This window comes from Scyliorhinus canicula, chromosome 8, assembly GCF_902713615.1.
Source record: "Scyliorhinus canicula chromosome 8, sScyCan1.1, whole genome shotgun sequence".
Classification (NCBI taxonomy): domain Eukaryota; kingdom Metazoa; phylum Chordata; class Chondrichthyes; order Carcharhiniformes; family Scyliorhinidae; genus Scyliorhinus; species Scyliorhinus canicula.
The window spans coordinates 47,448,685-47,471,351 of NC_052153.1; the positions used below are offsets into that span (position 1 = coordinate 47,448,685).

Genomic DNA, 22,667 nt, shown 5'->3' on the forward strand with positions numbered 1-22,667 from the left:
CTGCAGCTGCAGGTGTAAGGAGAAAAATAAATCAGTTCATTGATCCAGTGGATTGTTGCTGATTAAATCAAATAAATATATCTTGAGGGGAGAGAGAGAGGAAAAATAGGAAGTAAGAGCACAACACCTTTCCTGATATCAGGGCACCCGAACTAACCCCCTTTCACTGCCATCAGAGTACTTTGGAAGCATCGTTAATATTGGAATGATGGAAACACGAGAGTCAATTTGCACACAACATTCTCTCAAAAGACAGCAAAGTGACCAGGGTTTGATTGATAAATATCATACAGGACATGCTGTTTGTCTTTGAAATTTTTCCATGAAATGTTTTATGTTCACTAGAGAAGGCAGTTAAACATCACAACACTTCTAACAGTGCAGTGCTGCCTCAGTATTACAGTGAAATGTAAATCAAGGTTATGAGCTTAGGACTTCCGGTGGCGGCAATGCGCAGTTGAGCCGCACGTTCGGCGATCCCGCGATTAACGGACTTCGGGGCTTTTTTAAAGGCCCCCAACGGAGCTGAGGAGGCAAATCCCGACGGGGGAAGAGGCCAGGAGTCGCCCCAGTGGTCCCATGGTCCGGACCAGGAGCGGGGCAGGGAGAAAATCGACGGAAAAAACACCCAGAAAAAATCGGGACCTGAAAAACAAAATGGCGGCCGGCGAAAGCTTCGAGGAGCTGAAGAAGTGGGTCCAAGAGCAGCAGACGACTCTGCTGCGCTGCTTCCAGGAGCTGAAGGTGGAGCTGCTGGAGTCCATCAAGGTAACCAACAGGGAACTGATGGAGACCCAGACAGCCCAGGGGGCTGCGATCCGGGAGCTGCAGCAGCAGGCCGCCGAAAGGGAGGACGAGGTCGTGGCCGTGGTGGGGAAGGTGGAGGTGCACGAGGCCCTCCATAAAAGATGGCAGGAGCGGTTCGAGGAGCTGGACAAACGGTCGAGGAGGAAGAATTTACAGATCCTGGGCCTCACGGAGGGGCTGGAGGGGTCGGACCTAGCGGCCTATGTGGTGATGATGCTAAACTCGTTGATGGGGGCTGGGTCCTTCCAGGGGCCCCTGGAGTTGGAGGGGGCCCACAGAATTCTGGCTAGGAGGCCCAAGCCGAACGAGCCGCCGCGGGCGGTGTTGGTGAGGTCCCACCGGTTCGTGGATCGTGAGGGTATGCTCCGATGGGCCAAGAAGGAGCGGAGCAGCAAATGGGAGAACACGGAGGTGTGGATCTTCCAGGACTGGAGTGCAGAGGTGGCGAGACGGAGGGCCGGGTTTAACCGGACAAAGGCGGTGCTCCACAGACGGAAGGTGAAGTTTGGAATGCTGCAGCCGGCGCGTCTGTGGGTCACCTATAAGGATCGACACCACTATTTTGAGTCCCCGGAGGAGGCGTGGGCCTTCGTGCAAGCCGAGAAACTGGACTCAAACTGAGGGTCCCCCGGATGGGGGACGCTGTAGAATACTGTATTTATTTATACTGTAGGTGTATTTGTGGGGTTTAGGGTAAGATGTGGGGTGGCCGGAGGGTGGGTGGGGTGATATCGTACGGGTGTTTTCTTTATGGGTTTTCTAGCAGGAGTTGGGTGGACGGGTTTGGACTGAGGGGTAAACGGGGTGTTTGGGGAGCTGGAGGAGTGGACTGACAATGGGAGTGGCCCTGGAGGAGGCGGGGCCCGGCAGGGCAAAAGCGCGGGCTTTCTGCGGGGTTCCCGCGCTGGGAGAGGGAGGGGGCGGGTTTTCTTTTCCCGCGCAGGAGCGGGGGAGGGTGGACTGGTTGATAGGCACTATGGAGGAGGGGCAGTCCCATGTTGGGAGGAGCCGAAAGTAGGGCGGGAGCCGCCGGGGTCAGCAGAAGATAGCTGGCTCACGGGAGTGCTGTAGAGGGGGGGCGCGGTTAGGAGGGGTCCTAGCCTTTGGGGGGGGGGGGGGGGGGGGGGGGGGGGGGGGGGGGGGGGTACCGGGTTGCTGCTGAAATGGTCAGGAAGGAGCTGGAGGATGCAGGGGGTGCTGGAGGGGGGGAGTTGCCACCATGGGAAACTGGCAGAGCATGGGACGCTGGCCGGGGGTGGGCAAGGGATGTGGTATGGCTAATCGGCAGGGGAAGGGGGCAGGGAGCCCTCGGATCCGGCTGATAACCTGGAATGTGAGGGGGCTGAATGGGCCGGTCAAAAGGGCCCGAGTAGTTGCGCACCTGAAGGGACTGAAGGCGGATGTGGCCATGCTCCAGGAGACACACCTGAAGGTGGCGGACCAGGTCCGGCTGAGAAAGGGGTGGGTGGGCCAAGTATTCCACTCAGGGCTGGACGAGAAGAGTAAGGGGGGTGGCGATCCTGGTGGGGAAGAAGGTGTCGTTTGAGGCATTGAAGGTGGTGGCTGACAGTGGCGGGAGGTACGTGATGGTGAGTGGCAAGCTGCAGGGGGAGCGGGTGGTGTTGGTGAATGTTTATGCCCCAAATTGGGACGATGCGGGGTATATGGGGCGTATGTTGAGCCGCATTCCGGACCTGGAGGTGGGGGTCCTGATCATGGGGGGGGGGGGAGACTTTAACACGGTACTGGATCCCCCATTGGATCGATCCAAGTCCCGGACGGGTAGGAGGACGGCGGCGGCTAAGGTGCTGAGGGGATTTATGGACCAGATTGGGGGGATGGACCCTTGGAGGTTTGCGAGGCCAAGGGCCAGGGAATACTCGTTTTTCTCCCAAGTACATAAGGCCTACTCGAGGATTGATTTTTTTGTCCTGAGCAGGGGCTGGTTTCGAGGGTGGAGGATGTTGAATACTCTGCCATTGCCATTTCGGATCATGCCCCGCACTGGATGGACCTCGGGCTGGGGGAAGAGAGGGACCAACGTCCGCTCTGGCGCATGGAGGTGGGGCTGCTGGCAGATGAGGAGGTGGCCAGGAGGGTCCAGGGGTGTATTGAGAGATACCTCGAGGCCAATGATAACGGGGAGGTCCGAGTGGGGACGGTCTGGGAGGCATTGAAGGCGGTGATGAGGGGGGAATTGATCTCCATCCGAACCCATGGGGAGAGGGGGGAGCAGAGGGAAAGGGAAAGACTGATAGGGGAGATGGTGCAGGTGGATAGGAGATATGCGGAGGACCCAGAGGAGGGGTTGCTGGGGGAGAGGCATAGCCGACAGGCCAGATTTGACCTACTGACGACCAGAAAGGCGGAAGCCCAGTGGAGGAAAGCACAGGGGGCGGTGTATGAGTATGGGGAGAAGGCGAGCAGGATGCTGGCACACCAGCTCCGGAAGCGAGACGCGGCCAGGGAGATTGGGGGAGTGATGGATAGAGCTGGGAAGGTGGTGCGGAGGGGGGTAGATGTCAATGGGGTCTTCAGGGACTTCTATGGGGAACTGTACCGGTCTGAACCCCCGGTGGAGGAGGGTGGAATGGGGCGCTTCCTGGACAAGTTGCGATTCCCGAGGGTGGAAGAGGAACAGGTGGAGGGACTAGGGGCGCCGATTGAGTTGGAGGAGGTGGTCAAAGGGATAGGGAGCATGCAGTCGGGGAAGGCGCCTGGGCCGGACAGGTTTCCGGCTGAATTCTATAAAAAGTATTTGGACCTGTTGGGCCCCCTGTTGGTCCGGACCTTTAACGAGGCAAGGGGGGAGGGGGGCTCTGTCCCCAACTATGTCACGGGCGCTGACTTCCTTGATCCTGAAGCGGGACAAGGACCCTCTGCAGTGTGGATCATATAGGCCGATTTTGCTGCTGAACGCCGACGCTAAGCTGCTGGCAAAGATCCTGTCCACTAGAATAGAGGATTGTGTGCCGGGGGTCATACATGAGGACCAGACGGGGTTTGTGAAGGGAAGGCAGCTGAACACAAATGTGCGAAGGCTCCTCAATGTCATTATGATGCCGGCTGTGGAAGGGGAGGCGGAGATAGTGGTTGAGTGGGAGTACTTGTGGGAGGTGTTGGAGAGGTTTGGGTTTGGGGAGGGGTTTATCCGGTGGGTGAGGCTGCTCTACGAGGCCCCGATGGCAAGTGTAGCCACGAATAGGAGGAGGTCGGAGTACTTTCGATTGTACCGGGGGATGAGACAGGGGTGCCTCCTGTCCCCCTTGCTCTTCGCGTTGGCGATTGAGCCCCTGGCCATGGTATTGAGGGAGTCAGGGAACTGGAGGGGCCTGGTGCGGGGTGGGGAGGAGCATCGAGTGTCGCTGTACGCGGACGACCTGCTGCTGTATGTGGCGGACCCGGTGGGGGGGATGCCGGAGGTGATGAGGATCCTTGGGGAATTCGGGGGTTTCTCGGCGTATAAGCTGAACCTGGGCAAGAGCGAGGTGTTTGTGGTGCATCCGGGGGATCAAGAGGAGGGGATTGGTAGGCTCCCACTGAAGCAGGCAGGGAAGAGCTTCAGGTACCTAGGGATCCAGGTGGCTGGGAGCTGGGGGGCCCTGCACAAGCTCAACCTCACAAGGTTGGTGGAGCAGATGGAGGAGGAGTTTAAGAGATGGGATATGTTACCGCTGTCACTGGTGGGGAGGGTGCAGTCCATCAAGATGACGGTGCTCCCGAGGTTTTTGTTCCTGTTCCAGTGCCTCCCCATCCTTATCCCGAAGGCCTTTTTCAGGAGGGTCAACAGCAGTATCCCGGGATTTGTGTGGGCGCATGGAACTCCGAGGGTTCGAAGAGTGTTCCTGGAACGAGGCAGGGATGGGGGGGCTGGCGTTGCCTAACCTCTGTGGGTACTACTGGGCGGCCAACGCAGCGATGGTGCGTAAGTGGGTAATGGACGAGGAGGGGGCGGCGTGGAAGAGGATGGAGGCGGCGTCTTGTGTGGGCACGAGCCTGGAAGAGCTAGTAACGGCGCCGTTGCCGCTCCCTCCAACGAGGTATACCATGAGCCTGGTGGTGGCGGCTACCCTCAAAATTTGGGGGCAATGGAGACGGCACAGGGGAGAAATGGGGGGCTCGATGGAGGCCCCGATACGGGGGAACCATCAGTTCGTCCCAGGGAGCATTGATGGCGGATTTCTGGGCTGGCACAGGGCAGGGGTTAGGAGGTTGAGGGACCTGTTTGTGGAGGGGAGGTTCGCGAGCTTGGGGGAGTTGGAGGGGAAGTTTGGGCTCCCCCCGGGGAACATGTTTAGGTACATCCAGGTGAGGGCGTTTGCCAGGCAGCAGGTGGAGGGGTTCCCCTTGCTGCCCCCACGAGGGGTGCGGGATAGGGTGCTCTCGGGGGTGTGGGTCGGAGGAGGGAGGATCTCGGACATATACCGGGTAATGCAGGAGGTAGATGAGGCCTCGGTGGAGGAACTGAAGGGGAAGTGGAAAGAGGAGCTGGGGGAGGAGATTGAGGAGGGGACGTGGGCGGATGCCCTGGAGAGAGTGAATTCCTCCTCTTCCTGTGCGAGGCTTAGCCTCATACAGTTCAAGGTGCTGCATAGGGCCCACATGACTGGGACAAGGATGAGTAGGTTTTTCGGGGGCGAGGACAGGTGTGCTAGGTGCTCGGGGAGCCCAGAGAACCACGTGATGTACCATCGATTGTACGCGAGGCGAGTGATTTACCAAAGTCTGGCTTTAATTGACTAGAACACAGCTCTGCGATCGTCTACAGTGGAAAGGGACGATCGTCAGGCGTCTGAGCATTTATACCTCGTTAATAGAGGCGTGGTTAACTCAGCCTCTCGGCCAATCGGTCGAGAGGCACATGACCGACCAGGGCCAATGGTAAGCCGACGTTCTGGCCCAATGGCAGACGAGTATGCAGATCATATCACCACACCACGCCCATATGTTTTGGGCGTGCCCAGCATTGGGGGAGTTCTGGAAGGGGGTAGCAAAGACGGTGTCGAGGGTGTGGGATCCAGGGTCGAGCCAGGCTGGGGACTCGCAATTTTTGGGGTTGCAGTGGAGCCGGGAGTGCAGGAGGCGAAAGAGGCCGGTGTTCTGGCCTTTGCGTCCCTAGTAGCCCGGCGGAGGATCTTGCTCCAATGGAAGGATGCGAGGTCCCGAAGCGTGGAGGCCTGGATCTCGGATATGGCGGGGTTCATTAAATTGGAGAGGGTGAAATTTGCCCTGAGGGGATCAGTACAAGGGTTTTTCAGGCGGTGGCAGCCTTTCTGGACTTCCTGGCGGAACGGTAGGGAAATAGGCCGACAGCAGCAGCAACCCGGGGGGGGGGGGGGGGGGGAGGGGGGGTAAGGATTGGGAGGAGGGGAGGAGGGATAACTGTGCACATGGGTTTGTGGAGGGTGCTAGCTCTCTCCTTTGTTTTTTTTTCTTTTCTCTTTTTCTTTGTTTTTGTTCTTTCCTTTTGTTTGAAGTTGCTCTTGAAGCTGGGGGGGTATTGTTCATGGGGTGTTACCCCATGGGGTTGTATGTTAATAGAGTTAAGATGTTTATGTTTTGTATTTTGTAAAAATTTCAATAAAAATTATTTATTAAAGAAAAGAAACAAAAAAAGGTTATGAGCTTATGTTTCTGTAATGGGGTTTGAGTTTATGGCCTTTAGTGTCATTGGGAAGAAACCGATCACTCAGCCAAGTTACCTCAAACACAAATGTAGCTGACGGCAGAAATCAGCTGTATTAATCTCGAGATCCTGGGCACATTTGCAAGAACCCGCTGTTATGTCTTTGTGTACATTTATTAGGTTGAGTTGACCGTTCTGTTTTATGCGTGACAAGAATCACATATAAATGAGGTGTAAATCAAAGCACCCTTGGTAAAAGGCCATGGAACCCGTGGCACCTGAGTGTTTGGCCCTTACCAGAACTGTATTGCTCTATCTATTAAGCCTGGCTCCTGAGCCAGGGGTGGTGGGATTGAGGCACCCATACAGATGGTGTCACACTTCGCAACCACATGCCATGCAGGGCGGTCAATGGGGTGCGCAGCAAGATGGCTGCCTTGCAAGCTGTGGCAATGGCTGTCTGTGCCTGATGGCTTGGTCCCATGGGTGACCACCCCCACCCCTTCCCCTGGTCACCCCCATCACTCCCAGCCCCCGCCCTGCTCAGCAATCCCTGCCAGTGGCAGGTCTGGCATCCTGCAGTCATGCCTCTGCCTGTTCTATCTCCTCTCTCTCCCTCATCAGCCACGGTGCCTGTTTCCCGATTTTTAAAACCACAAGTGAAATTTGCCATTGGTAATTTCTCATGCCGGAGACGGAGGTGGAGGGGGAGCATCACGGAGGCCTCGGAGAATACCGGGTCAGGCCCGTTAATGATATGCGGACGACGTTTACTTTATGTGCGGAGTAGAACGCTTTGACGCCGCTGTCGAGACGCTGGAGCATGGCATTCCATCAGGAACTCGGGGCCAGCCATCATTTCCGCCTCACATACAATTCTCCACCCAATCATTTGTTCCGATTCCGAATTCGGCCTGTGGAGAATCCTGCCCATGTCTTTCAAATGATGAATGTTTTGATTCTGTGGATACAAAGTGAATGTTCCGCCCCCTCAAAAACAGCGTACGAGTTCGCCACACGCCGTCCGAATGGCCTCAGGATCTCACCTGAGGCCCTCCCCCAATTCTCCGCCCCCTGTGGGCTGAGTCCCCAATGGCATGGGGCGCGTAGCCTCTCACATTTTGGGGACCTCGCATGGCAACGCCGCTACAGTCGGGGGGGGGGGGGGGGGGGGAGTGGGTAGAACCGTTCCGTTGGCAGGGGGGCTTCAGTGGGGGCTGGGGGCACTGGTGGGGGATGGTCCAGGTTGGCAAGGGGGGTTACAGAGAGGCTGTTTTTGGCAGGCCAGGTCCGTTCCCGGCCTGCGCCATATTGTATGGTGTGGCTGCCGCAGGTTGCCGCTGTGCACATGCGTGGCCACAGACCTGGCCATTCTGCGTCCGTATCGGCAGTAAAGCTGGAGGTTTTATGTGGTGCGGTTGCTAGCCCTCCTCCAGATGGAGAATTGGTGCGGGGGTGTCGCTGACTTTATGGTCACAAGACAGGCCGATGCTGCGCGCCCAGGCAGCGAAATGAGGCGACTAGGGGCTTTTCGTAACTTCATTGAAGCCTACTCATGACAATAAGCGATTATTATTATGAGGAGTGAGAAAGTGGATCTTGCAATAAGAGGGAGTGGGTGAAGTGAATAGTATAGTGGCATTTACGAGGAAGCTAGACATGCGGGAGAAGGAAATAGAGGGTTACAATAATCACGGGAGAAGAGGAAAGATGGGAGTAGGCTTGAGTGGAGCATAAAAACCCACATGAAGTGTTTGGGGTGAATGGCCTGTGCCTGTACCCTCGGTGTAATCCTATGTTAGACTCTGCACACCATCATTCTCAGAGTCCCAGATCTCATCGATGGCAGGGACAAAAGAAGGCTGAAAATACCGGGGCAAATTCCCACCCATACCTGCATGTGTAGGCATGTGACACTGTCCTCCTGCACGCAGATTAGCTAACTCTAGTTTGTATCATGTGGGTTTCTAGTTTATATACGGTCAACTCTCCATTTCTATAACTGTTTCCCCCCCCCCCCCCCCCCCCCCCCCAGTACACAGGAGAACTTCACCAAACCTTTATACAAAAGGATGTGACTAGTTGCCAGTATTTGTTACATTCAGCCTCAGGGAGGAGGGAAGTGAGATAAAGGGCTTGTTGTGTACGTCAGTAAAAGGATGGCAACTCTGGGTGGCCTTCAAGTGATTGTATCCTTGTAGGTTCTCACTGTCCTGGACTTGTCCATTGTTCAACATTGTAGCACTTGTCCCAGTTTAGTGCCAGTACCTTTTTAGTTGCCTCACACATACACTTGGCCTTCGTCTGCCTCACACATCTTCTTAGTCCATGTTTCCCACATTGCTGAATGAGTCAGTGACCAACCTCCCCTTTATATAAAGCAACTCCACCATGTGCAGTGTAACACTGAGAGACAAGTGTCGATACAAGAAGACGATTGCCTGCAACTGACCCAGCGCGTCCGCTGCAGGGGAATGAAACCATTGTCCACTTTAACTCTGCTCTCCCTGTTCTTACTCTGCATCATGGGTAAGTTCCTTTTCATTGAGCTGGTTTTGGTCATGGACTTTCATTTTTCCCACTGCCAAGTTTGACTTCTTATCATTTTAATTTCTTAGTTTAATTATGTGTGTCCTGCTAGTGAACTAATTCTAGTGATGCCTTTAATCATCCTCAGGATGTTCCACACACTTTATTACCAACGGATTTCGGGCAATATTTTTACACATGCCAGTATGGCAGTCAATGTACACAGCAAGATCCCACAAACTGCTAATGAACAAACAACCAGTTAAATCATCATTTATGAAGCCTGCAACCACCTGGGATTCCTATGAAAATTGTGTATGGGCAAGTTCAATGTCATGGGCAGATCTTTGCAGGATTTTGTTTGAAGACCCTGTGCAAGATTGATTTGCCCAGAAGCAGGCGGGTCATCTTTCATTCTAACTCTCTTCCCGCACTTGGCAGTGCACAGAGGCAGAACCTTTGTCTGTTTCCAAAGCCACTGATCCCTGGAACAGATCACTAGTCTGCCGTCTGGAGTTTTCGCTTGAGGGGCGCATTGCCACATCAAGCGTGGATGGTCATGAGTCTCGCCCGCTCTTACCGCCAGCCATTGGCGTGTTTGGAAGGATTTGCAGGTTGTTACTCAGCCTGTTTCTGGTGCCAAGCACGCCCTTTCCTCACCCATCTGGTCCTGGGTGGCACATGAACCCGAAGCTTCCTGCTGAGGCAAGGATGCTACTCCTACCATCTTTAATCATTTAAGGATAACAAGGCCCACAAGCAGTTTATAGACACTCCTTAAAGTAAATGCTGCAAACCAGGCCCAACAAGGTAGGATTACCTGAATTATACAGCTGGACAGAACAAGGTCCTTAGAGTATGAGCCACTGTTTGCAAATTCCCTTACATTCCCATCACTAGCCCTCCCTTCTGACCATACCCCTCCTTCTGACTTGTTGCCATTCTTCCTCAGTGCTGTTGCAATGCAAGCACAGCTTGAATTTTGATTTTGCTTCACCTACGAGCTGCCTGTGCCTTTCTGCAATTTGCTGGCTTGACAGAACTGAGGGCTGGCATCCAAATTTATTAGGAAGTCACGACGGGGGGGGGTCGCAATTAAAAACAGAAAAAATAGGAGCATGAGACGGCCATTTGGCCCTTCGAGTCTGCTCCGCCATTCATTCTGATCATGGCTTATCATCCAACTCAATAGCCTAATTCTGCGTTCCCCCCATATCCTTTGATTCCCTTTGCCCTAAGTGCACACTCTAACTGCTTCTTAAAAACAGGTAATGTTTTGACCTCATCTGCTTCCTACGGTAATGTATTCCATAGCCTACTACTCTCTGGGTGAAGAAATTTCTCCTCATCTCTGTCCTAAATGGTTTATCCATATCCTCTGCCAGTGGCCCCTGGCTCTGGACACACCCACTATCGGGAACAGCCTTCCTGCATCTACCCTATCCAGTCCTGTCCGAATTTTATAGGTTTCTATGAGATCCCCCCTCATTCTGCTGAAGTCCAGCAAATACAATCCTAACCGATTCAATCTCTCCTCGTACGTCAGTCCTGCCATCCCAGAAATTGTGATGATAAGTAGATTGTCATCTGTATTATCATCTGAATGTAAATAATAATATATGTATATTTGAAATGAAATGAAACGAGAATCGCTTATTGTCACAAGTAGGCTTCAAATGAAGTTACGGTGAAAAGCTCCTAGTTGCCACATTGTGGCTCCTGTTCGGGGAGGCTGGTACGGGAATTGAACCGTGCTGCTGGCCTGCCTTGGGCCGCTTTCAAAGCCAGCGATTTAGTCCAGTGAGCTAAACCAGCCCCAACTACAATTGTCGTTGTTGCAGCATCCAACCAGCAGGTGGTGGGAGTATGCAGGCACATGACCCGGATGCACCATTGGGTGGATTCTCCGACCCCCATGCCGGGTTGGAGAATCCCCGGGGGGGGCAGCGTGAATCCCGCCCCACCGCTCCGATACTGACTGCTGACAGCGACCACCTGGCAATTCTCCGGGCCCCAGTGGGCCGAACGGCTGTCAGTTCTTGGCCAGTCCCGCCGGCGTGAAATGGACATGGTCCCAAACGGCGGGACCTGGCTTTTAGGCTGTCTAGTGGAGTTCTCGGCGGGGTGGGGGGGGGGGGTTGTCTGGCCCGGGGGGGGGGGGGGGGGGGGGGTTCACTGTGGCCTGGCCCGCAATTGGGGCCCAACGGGGTCCTTCCTTCCGCACCGGCCTCTGTAGGACTCCACCATGGCCAGCGCAGAGAAGAACCCCCCTGCGCATGCACAGGAAACACGCTGGCCGGTCCACGCATGCATGGAACCACGCCGGCGGTTCTGCGCATGTGCCAACTCGCGCCGTCCCTTCGGCGCCAGTTGGCGTGCCGACAATCCCTCCGGCGCCGGCCTAGCCCGCGGAAGTGCGGAGGTTTCCGCAACATCGGAGTGGTTTGCGCCGTTCTTGGCGCCGGCGTTGGGCCATCCCGCCAATTGTGGGAGAATCCCACCCCATGTGATCCAGGAGAAGGTGTTGGTAAGGAGTTTGTAGCAGTCGCAATAATCACCACGTAAGCCCTATTTCCATACAATTAACGAGAGCCATCCCATATCCAACAGCCTCCCGCGATCCAATGGCCTTCCCAGCAAGTGGTCACACGGGCACCTCCTTTTTAAGAGCATGAACCCGATGGAAGGGCTGCTGCGGGAACCCGAGAAGGGGGGCAGCCATCTTCACTCACAGGCAAAGTGCCCGGGGGCACTGGGCTTGCTGCCTCTGTGCTCAGAGGGGCTGGGGGTCCAGCCTCGGTTGGGGTGGTCTGCCATGGGGGGTGGGGGTATTGGAGCTTGTGGGGGGGGGGGAGTTCTCTGCTGGGGGGGAACTGGGTGCGGGTCCACCATGCCAAACCCTGAATCGTGTGTACCCGATCCGGGGCAACCCTTGTTCCTGGCTGTCTGCCCCACCGACCACCCATAACCCCCACTGACTGCGGAGGCCTCTGGCCATGTGGCTGAAGGCCATTGTGAATAGGGAACTAGCAGTCGTAATTAGGTGAGCACTTCACACACCCCAAGTGGATTCCCGTGGGTAGATGTGCCATTTAGCATCTGGGAGTTATTACCCAGCAACCCAATCAGACCATGATACCTGGTCACTGTGCCTGAACATTGCAGGAGGCAACACCACACACACAGCAGCCAAGATCCGAACACCCCGGGGCTCAGCCCCAGTCCCTGAGACATTGCCTTGAACAGAGGATGGGTGAGTGCAATAAGGAGGGGACCAGCGCCGGTCCAGGTAATGTTATGTCCTAGTGCCAGGGGTACAGGGTCTGGACTCTGGTGAGCGGGGGCCCCAGTTACGGCCAGATGTGCGAGTGCAGGGCGTGCTGGGGATTTTTGGGGGTGTGGGGCAATGGAGGGTCCTGGGATGGAAGACACCGCTGTTTGTCAGTCTCTCACCCTCTCCCAATTCCTTACAGATATTGAATGGAATGGACAGTATTTTTTTTTTTTAAATAATTTTTATTGAAAAAAAAATTTTTTAAATAAAAATATTTACCCCAACTAACTATAGAATATTACAAAATATTCCCTCTTAACAAATATCCCCCCCCCCGCCAGAACTCGCGCGCGCGTTGTCCCTCCCCCCCGCCCACCTCCCCAAAAACAAACAAAGCAACAATCAACATCAAATATGAACTGCGAACTAATTTGCCCGCATTACAACCGTAAATAACCCACCACCCCCGTTGTGCCACCCCCCCCCCCCCCCGGGTTGCTGCTGCTGCGACCTCTGTACCCTATCTCTGAGCCAAAAAGTCGAGGAAAGGCTGCCACCGCCTGAAGAACCCTTGTACCGACCCTCTCAGGGCGAATTTGACCCTTTCCAACTGGATAAAGCTTGCCATGTCATTAATCCAAGTTTCCACGCTTGGAGGCCTCGCGTCCTTCCACTGTATCAGTATCCTTCTTCGTGCAACTAGGGACGCAAAGGCCAATACTCCGGCCTCTCTCGCCTCCTGTACCCCCGGCTCCACCCCAACCCCAAAGATCGCTAGTCCCCATCCTGGTTTGACCCTGGATCCCACCACCCTCGACACCGTCCTTGCCACCCCCTTCCAGAACTCCTCCAGTGCCGGACATGCCCAAAACATATGGACATGGTTCGCTGGACTTCCCGAACACCTGACACATCTGTCCTCACCCCCAAAAAACCGACTCATCCTTGTCCCCGTCATATGGGCTCTATGTAGCACCTTAAATTGAATGAGGCTAAGCCTCGCACATGAGGAGGAAGAATTAACCCTCTCCAGGGCATCCGCCCATGTCCCATCCTCTATCTGCTCTCCCAGCTCCCCCTCCCACTTGGCTTTCAGCTCCTCTACTGATGCCTCCTCCGCCTCCTGCATTACTTTGTATATGTCCGATATCCTCCCCCCTCCGACCCAGACCCCCGAGAGCACCCTATCACTCGCCCCCCTACTGGGGAGCAAGGGAAACCCTTCCACCTGGCGTCTAGCAAACGCCTTCACCTGCAAATGTCTAAACATGTTTCCCGGGGGAAGCCCGAATTTCTCCTCCAGCTCTCTCAGGCTCGCAAACCTCCCATCTACAAACAGATCCTTCAGCTGCCTGATGCCCACCCTATGCCAGCTCTGGAATCCCCCGTCCATGTTCCCCGGGATGAATCTATGGTTCCCTCTTAACGGTGCCTCCATCAGACCTCCCACTTCCCCCCTGTGTCGCCTCCACTGCCCCCAGATCTTGAGGGTGGCCGCCACCACCGGGCTCGTGGTGTACCTCGTGGGAGGGAGCGGCCATGGAGCCGTTACTAGGGCCCCCAGGCTTATGTTGCCACAGGACGCCCTCTCCATTAGTTTCCAAGCCGCCCCCTCCCCTTCCATCATCCACTTGCGCACCATCGATACATTAGCCGCCCAGTAATACCCCGAAAGGTTGGGTAATGCCAGCCCTCCACTCTCCCTACTCCGCTCCAAGAAGACCCTCCTCACCCTCGGGGTGCCGTGCGCCCACACGTAGCTCATGATGCTGCTCGTCACCTTTTTGAAGAAGGCCCTAGGGAGGAAGATGGGCAAGCACTGAAATAAAAACAAAAACCTCGGGAGGACCGTCATTTTAACGGACTGCACTCTGCCCGCCAGCGACAGCGGCACCATGTCCCACCTTTTAAATTCCTCCTCCATCTGTTCCACCAGCCTGGAGAAGTTCAACTTGTGGAGAGTCCCCCAGTTCCTTGCCACCTGCACCCCTAAATATCTAAAACTCTTTCCTGCTCTCTTCAACGGGAGTCTCCCGATTCCCTCTTCCTGGTCCCCTGGGTGTATCACAAATACCTCACTCTTACCCAAGTTTAGTTTGTACCCCGAAAAGTCCCCGAATTCTGCTAACAGTTCCATCACCTCCGGCATTCCCCCTTCTGGGTCTGCCACGTATAGCAGCAGGTCGTCCGCGTATAGCGATACCCGGTGCTCCTCCCCGCCCCTTGTCAGCCCTCTCCACCCCCCTGAGCCCCTCAGTGCCATCGCCAACGGTTCAATTGCCAGTGCGAAGAGCAGGGGGGACAAGGGGCACCCCTGTCTGGTCCCCCGGTGGAGCCCAAAATACTCCGATCTCCTACCATTCGTCACTACACTTGCCGTCGGGGCCGAATAGAGCAGCTTCACCCATTTAATAAATCCCTCCCCAAATCCAAACCGTTCCAGCGTCTCCCACAGGTACTTCCACTCCACCCTATCAAATGCTTTCTCCGCGTCCAATGCCACCACTATCTCCGCCTCCCCCTCCACTGCCGGCATCATGATGACGTTTAGCAGTCTCCGCACGTTCGTATTAAGCTGCCGCCCTTTCACAAAACCCGTCTGGTCCTTGTGTATCACCCCTGGCACACAATCCTCTATCCTGGTAGCCAGGATCTTTGCCAGCAGCTTGGCGTCCACATTCAGGAGCGAGATAGGCCTATATGACCCACACTGCACGGGGTCCTTGTCCCGCTTCAAGATCAGAGAGATCAGTGCCTGCGACATTGTCGGGGCAGAGCCCCCCCCTCCCATGCCTCGTTGAAGGCTCGCACCAGCACGGGGCCCACCAAATCCGCATATTTTTTGTAAAATTCCACCGGGAACCCGTCTGGCCCCGGCGCCTTCCCCGACTGCATATGCCCAATCCCCTTGACTAGCTCCTCTAACCCTATCTGCGCCCCCAGCCCCTCTACCAGCTCCTCTTGGACCTTGGGGAACCTCAGTTTGTTCAAGAAGCCCTCCATCTCCCCTCCCCTCGTCGGCGGCTCTGACCGATACAGCTCCTTATAGAAGTCTCTGAAAACCCCATTTACTTCTGGCCCCTTCTGCACTACGTTCCCACCCCTCTCCCTCACTCCCCCAATTTCTCTAGCCGCATCCCGCTTGCGGAGCTGATGCGCCAACATCCTACTCGCCTTCTCCCCATACTCATAAATCGCGCCCTGCGCCCTTCTCCACTGTGTCTCCGCCTTTCTGGTGGTCAACAGGTCAAACTTAGCCTGCAAACTGCGCCGTTCCCCCAACAGCCCCTCCTCTGGTGCCTCCGCATATTTCCTATCCACGTCCAGAAGCTCCCCCACCAGCCTCTCCCTCTCCTGTCTCTCCCTCCTTTCCCTATGTGCCCGTATGGAGATCAGCTCCCCCCGGATCACCGCCTTCAGGGCCTCCCATACCATCCCCACCTGCACCTCCCCCGTGTCATTAATGTCCAGATATCTTTCAATGCTTTTCCGGACCCTCTTACACACCTCCTCATCCGCCAGCAACCCCACATCCAGGCACCACAGCGGACGCTGGTCTCGCGCCTCCCCCATTTCCAAATCTACCCAGTGTGGCGCGTGGTCTGAGACCGCTATGGCCGAGTACTCCGCTTCCCGTACTTTCGGGATCAGTCCCCTGCTCAATACAAAAAAGTCAATTCTAGAATAGACTCTGTGGACATGGGAGAAAAAGGAATACTCCCTCGCCCTCGGCCTCCCAAACCTCCAGGGGTCTACCCCTCCCATCTGCTCCATAAACCCCTTTAACACTTCTGCCGCTGCCGGCCTCCTACTCGTCCTTGAACTCGATCTGTCCAGCACGGGGTCCAGCACTGTGTTGAAGTCCCCCCCCCATGATCAGGCCCCCTGCCTCCAGGTCCGGAATGAGGCCCAGTAGGCGCCTCATGAAGCCAGCGTCGTCCCAATTCGGGGCATACACGTTAACCATCACCACTTTCTCCCCCTGCAGCCTACCCTTCACCATGACATATCTACCCTCTTTATCCGCCACCACCTCCGCCGCCACGAACGACACCCTCTTCCCTACCAGGATCGCCACCCCCCGGTTCTTTACGTCCAGTCCTGAGTGGAACACCTGTCCCACCCACCCCCTTCTCAGGCGGACCTGGTCCGCCACCTTCAAATGGGTCTCTTGCAGCATTGCTACATCCGCCTTCAGTCCCTTCAAATGCGAGATTACTCTCGTTCTCTTGACCGGCCCATTCAGCCCCCTCACATTCCAAGTGATCAGCCGGGTCGAAGGGCAGCCCGTCCCTTTCCCCTGCCGACTAGCCATATCCTGTCACCTGCTCGCCCCGAGTCAGCCCTCCCTTTCTGACCCGCTCCCCATGGCGATGGCGCCCCCCCCCCCCCCCCCCCCCCCCACCCCTCCAGTCCTCAACTTCTCCTCCCTGGCCTTTTCAGCAGCAACCCGGTAGCCCCCCCCTTCCCCCCTCCCCCTCCCCCCCCCCCCACCCCCCTCCCCCCCAGGCTAGGACCCTTCCTAGCCGCGATGCACCCTCCATAGTACTTCCGTAAGTCAGCTGGTTTACGCTGACCCGGCTGCCCCTGCCACACTCCGACTCCTCCCGGCATGGGGGACGCCCCCCCCCTTACCACCCCTCCTTGACCCCGCTCCAGCGCGGGAAAGGGAGCCATTGCTGCCCACGCCCCTTACTCTCACCCCCCTCCCTCCTCTGCCCCGTGCGCGGGAAACCAGAGGAAAGCCCGCGCTTTCGCCCTGCCCCTCCCCGCCCCTCCATCTTCAGTTCCACCCCCGTCCCCGATCTCACCCCGATAAATACAAAACAACCAAAAACCCCACAAGAAACACATACCCCCGGCACTCCCCCCCCACCCCGCCCCCCCCCAACATAACAATATAAATAACAGAAAAAGAGAGAAAAAACTGGTAGAGAGAAAAAAAAAAAGGGTCCAAAAATACGGCCAAGTGAAAAACCAACCAAAAGAAAGCCACGTGTCCAGCTTAAAGTACCAGAGCGGCAACGACCGCCAAGTATCCCCTGGTTCTAGTTCGAGTCCAGCTTTTCTTCCTGGACAAAGGCCCACGCCTCCTCCGGGGACTCGAAATAGTGGTGCTGGTCCTTATAGGTCACCCACAAGCGCGCTGGCTGCAGCATCCCGAATCTGATTCTCTTGGCATGCAGCACCGCCTTCGTCCGGTTGAACCGGGCCCGCCGCTTTGCCACCTCCGCACTCCAGTCCTGAAAGATCCTCACCGTCGAGTTCTCCCATTTGCTGCTGCTCTCTCTCTTGGCCCACCTCAGCACCCTCTCCCGGTCACTGAATCGCTGGAACCGAACCAGCACCGCCCTCGGGGGTTCGTTTGCTCTTGGCTTCCTGGCCATTATTCTGTAGGCCTCCTCCAACTCCAGGGGCAAAGGGATGGCCCCTGCCCCCATCAGTGAGCCCAGCATTTCTGCCACATACCTCGGGAGGTCCGACCCCTCCAGCCCTTCTGCCAGGCCCAGGATCCTCAGGTTTTTCCGCCTCATGCGGGTATCCATCTCCTCCAGTCGGTTTTGCCATCTCAGGTGGAGTGCCTCGTGCACCTCCACCTTTCCCACGAGGACCGTGGCCTCCTCCTCCCTCACAGCCATATCCTGCTGCAGCTCCCGAATTGACGCCTCTTGGGTCGCCTGTGCCCCCATCAGCCTGGTGGTCGTCGCGTTCATCGACTCCAGCAGCTCCACTTTCAGCTCCGTGAAGAAGCGCAGGAGAACGGCCTGCTGCTCCTCCGCCCATTTCCTCCAGTCCTCGGGTGCGCCGCCGGCCGCCATTTTGGATTTCTTCCCCCGCTTTTTTCGGGGAGCTGCTGCCGCTTTTTTTCCTGCCCCATTTCGGGTAACGACCATAAATTCTTCAGGGTTCTCCTCTGGGAACCTTCCCCCACCGGGAGTTGCCGTTCCAGCGCCGTTAGGGGCCCTCCAATCGGCCCGAAAACACCTTCCTCACAGGAGCAGCCAAACGTGCGACTTAGCTGGTCATAGCCGCAACCGGAACCCGAATGGACAGTATTTTTGACATGGTGGAACTAGTCCTCATGGTGCTGGGCAGCCAGGCGCCAGAGATGGTGGTAGCAGCGTCGGCAAAGGCTCAAGGCAGGGCCCACCCCACACCCAGAGGACCCAGCCGTCCATCAGGCCAGGGTGAGACCCACAGGGGGAGGCCTGCGGCTGCCCAGGGTGCACCAGCTTCGCTGATCTTTGAGCAAATGACGGACAGCGTGTGCCACAGGAGGCTCTGCCTCAACAGGCAGATGGTGCGGCACCTGTGCCATGTCCTCATGGACTTGGCACCATGTGGAAAAGGAAGACACCCGCTCCCAGTGGATGTCAAGATCACCGCATCCCTGAACATTTATGCCTCAGGATCATTCCAGGCTGGGGACCTGTGTGGCATCCCTTAGGCTGCAGCCCACATGTGCATCTGACAGATCACGGACACCCTGTTTGTAAGGGCAGAAAATTATATACACTTTGACCTGGAACACGCCCAACAAAAGTCCGGGCAGCGTGATTCTGTACCATCGCCGGGATGCCCAGCTACACTAACTGGGCCATCTGGGAGTGCCCTCCATTAACAGGAAGGGATTCCACTCCTTGAATATTCAGCCCGTGTGTGACCAGCATCTTAAGATCACGCACGCTTCCCAGGGAGTGTGCACAACAGCTACATCCTGGGGCAGCTGGTCATCCCCGGCCTCTTCGAGAAGCACCCCAGGGTGGACAGCTGGTTGTTGGGGAATAAAGGGTACCCGCTTAGGACCTGGCTAATGATGCCACTACGGAGCCTGGAGGCCGAAGCTGAGACCTGGTAGAATGAGGCCCAAGTGGCCACTCAGATTCTCATTAAGCAGTGCATCGGACTCCTCAGGATATGGTTCCAATGTCTGAACTGCTCCGGTGGCACCCTACCAGGGAGGCCCTCATCCAAGTCTGCTTCTCATAGGACATGGCCTAGTCCATCATCACTACCCTTCCCCCCAAACCTCCCCTCCCCTCTCCCTTCCCCACTATTTCCGACCCTCCCAGTGTCTGTGGTGGATCACTCCAGGGTGCTGGCACATTGTTAGCGGGTCACTGTCGAGGGCAGGGGTGGGGGTGGTGATGATAACCCGCAGAGAGCTGAGCGCTGGTGCTCCTCAATCTATGCCATAGTCTGATCCCTGCCTGTCTGCTGAGTGATCGCTCACGCCCATCACCTGCACACGGTGTGCCAGTGTAGGGAGGGGTAGGTCCCCCATGCCTAGGGAGATAGGCAAGGGTTTGATGGTCATCCCATATTGCATAAGAAAGTGCCAGAGGTGTCATACTGGTGGTCGTGAAGGTTTTTTTAGTGTATCTCACATCACCACTGCCCACTCTCATGATGGTGCCGCCCTACTCTCATCACCACCCCGTCAAAACCCCACCCCCTCCCCAACTCACACTGCCCACCCCACACCCTGCGTGCTCCTCTTCCCCCTCCCCCCCAGTGCCACCTCAATGATCCACGACGTGCTTAGCTTTCCGTGCTCCACCCCTGCCTCTAGGTGTATCTTCTTGTGGCACTTAGTGTCACTCCTGGTGATACTGCCCAAGCTGATGGCCCCTGCCACTTCCTTCCAGGAAGCATTGACTGCCCTGTGGTTCACCCTCTGGGACTTTCAGGGGAACAGGACATCCCTCCTGGCCTCAACCGCCTCTAGGAACCTTCCCAGGTCTGCATCCCCAAATCATGGGGCCGGTCATCTCGGCTCCATGGCTGTGAGCTGAGTGGGGTTGGCTGTGCAAGAGCAGTTTATGTTCTGCTCTTCCTTGTTAGTGGGGGGCTGGCGAATGCGGTGCCGGTGAATTGGCTGGCGATCCTTGATCCGTGGGGCTTCCTTAAGTGGACCAATTAACGTTGGATTGTGGTGATGGTCTCGCCTGGCCAAGTACCGGGAAGCTCACGGCAGTTCCTGCTCGCTACCACACTTTCGTTGAATTGTGCCCCAGTGGCGCGATTCTCTGCTCCCGCGGAGAATCGCGGAAGCCATCGTGAAAGGGGCCGTCTTTCACGATGGCCTCGGAGCCTGCTCCCGGCACCCGATTCACCCCCACCGGCGGGGCTAGGAGCGGGGCTCCGGATTTCTCGCCAGCGCGGCCTTGACGCTGCCGTGAAGGCAGCGCGCCGAGAATGACACGCGGCCGGCGCCTATATGATGTCAGCCGCGCATGTACAGGCCTATCCCCTCCCGAGCACAGTGGTGGTGCTCTTGCCCCAATCGGACGCCTAGAAGCCCCAAACGGACTTCTGCCGCCCGTTTCACGACGGCAGCGACCAGCTGTGTTTGCCGCCGTTGTGAAACGGTCGTGAATGGCCGGCCGCTCGGCCCATCGGCCGCCGTGAAAAACGGCAAGCAGCGATTCGGCCAGCGGGGGGGGGAGGGGGGGGGGGGAGCATTAGTCAGTGATCACCAGTCTAACATCATTACCATTATGCCACCAATGCTGACATTGTAAAAGTTGTGGGGCGAGATTCTCCGCACCGTGGGACAGGCCGTGACCCACGGCAGCCTTCACGCCCACTTCCGGGGCCGATTCTCCCCCCCGGGCGGGGCTAGGAGCGCGGCTCCGTGCGTCACGGCTGCGCGGCCTTGACGACGGTCGTCAAGGCCGCACGTCAAGTGCACGGCGGCTGACGCGGCCGATGACATCAGCCGCGCATGCGCAGGTTGGACAACGCCAACCCGCGCATGCGCAGTTGGCGTCTTTGTCCTCAGCCGCCCGGCAAGACGTGGCGGCTTGACCTTGCCAGGCGGAGGAGGGGAAAGAGTGCTTCTGTTTTGGACGCTGGCCCCTCCCGAGCACAGTCGTGATGCTCCCGTGCCAATCGGGCCTCTAGATGCCCCAAACGGGCATCTGGCACCCGTTTCACGACGGCAGCGACCAGGTATGTTTGCCGCCGTTGTGAAACGGTCGTGAATGGCCGGCCGCTCGGCCCATCGGCCTCGGAGAATCGCCGTTCGCCGTGAAAAACGGCAAGAGGCGATTTGTGGCGTGGGTCGGGCGTGGGGGGGTGGGAGAATAGCGGGAGAGCATGAAAAATGTCGGGAGGCCCTCCCGCTATTCTCCCACCCGGCGTGGGGGGCGGAGAATTGCGCCCGTGATACGGATGCAGGTATTTCTTTTGTAAACCCCCTTCTAATTTTGCCAAAACACCACTCCCTGCATTCTCCATAAGCCTCCCTCTGTCTCTGTCAGAGCTCTGCTGAAATTTAAAAACCTTACTTTCCATTCACATGACTACCCCATGGCCCCTGACCTTAAGTGACAAGGACAATTTTTATTTCATGTTATTGAACAATCCTTATACAATCTGTTTTGCTCAGGAACTTTCAAACATACTGCAGGAGTGGAGATGGACTCAAAATGAAAGCAAAAATGTTCCGACGCTCTCTCTTCATTGAAGTTACGGCATCAACGAGGGAGAAGGGATCAGAAAAGAAATGGGTGAAATTTAGTGATTTGTAGTTTAAGCTATTTGTAGAAAATCCTCGAACAGGTTCACAAAATACAGGTTGGGAATGAGATCATATATCATCAACACCAAGAGATGGGGCTAAATCACAATCATAATTCAGAAAGAGGCCATTCTGTCCATCATGTCTGTGCCAGCTCTCCTTGGGAGAAACCTAGTGCCACTCTGTTGCCTTCTCACCGTGACCCCACACATTCTTTCCCTTCAGAAAGCAATTCCCTCTTTTTCTTTTAACAAACAATTTTATTGAGGTATTTTTTGGCATTGTAAACAGTAACAGATAACAGAAATGTGAAAACATCAACGGAAAACCAATACTTCAATCAAACCATACTGCACATGCCTGCTCCTCTCCCATAGACACTACCCGCCTATTTATCCCTCCTACTGTATTCCCCCCCCCGCTGACGCTCACTCTCCCGCGAAGAAGTCGATGAATGGTTGTCACCTTCGGGCAAACCCCAGTACAGATCCCCTCAAGGTGAACTTAATTTTTTCCATATCCAGAAAACTTGACATGTCCGAAAGCCATAGTTCGGTCTTCGGGGGTTTTGAGTCCCTCCATGCCAGCAGTATTCGTCGCCTGGCTATTAGGGAAGCAAAGGCCAGAACAGCGGCCTCTTTCTCCCCCTGGACTCCCGGGTCTTCTGAAACGCCGAACATTGCCACCCCTGGACTCATCACCACCCTTGTTTTCAGCACCCGGGACATGACCACCGCAAATCCTTCCCAGTACCCCCTAAGCTTAGGACATGCCCAAAACATGTGAACGTGGTTCGCTGGTCCTCCCATCTAGCGCACTTGTCCTCTACCCCAAAAAATTTGCTCATCCGAGCTACCGTCATGTGGGCCCGGTGAACAACCTTAAATTGAATCAGGCCGAGCCTG

General features: G+C 56.2%; 1 protein-coding gene across 1 annotated transcript in view; it reads left to right on the plus strand.

The window, feature by feature from the left end:
• The first annotated feature begins 8,697 nt into the window (after positions 1-8,697).
• The window catches only part of LOC119969983 (trypsin inhibitor ClTI-1-like), a 33,143-nt gene continuing 19,173 nt past the window's right edge, over positions 8,698-22,667 (plus strand). Inside the window, exon 1 of the mRNA XM_038803952.1 lies at positions 8,698-8,962. Coding sequence (XP_038659880.1) covers positions 8,908-8,962 — 55 coding nt within the window. The 5' untranslated portion in view covers positions 8,698-8,907. The remainder of the gene's footprint in view (positions 8,963-22,667) is intronic.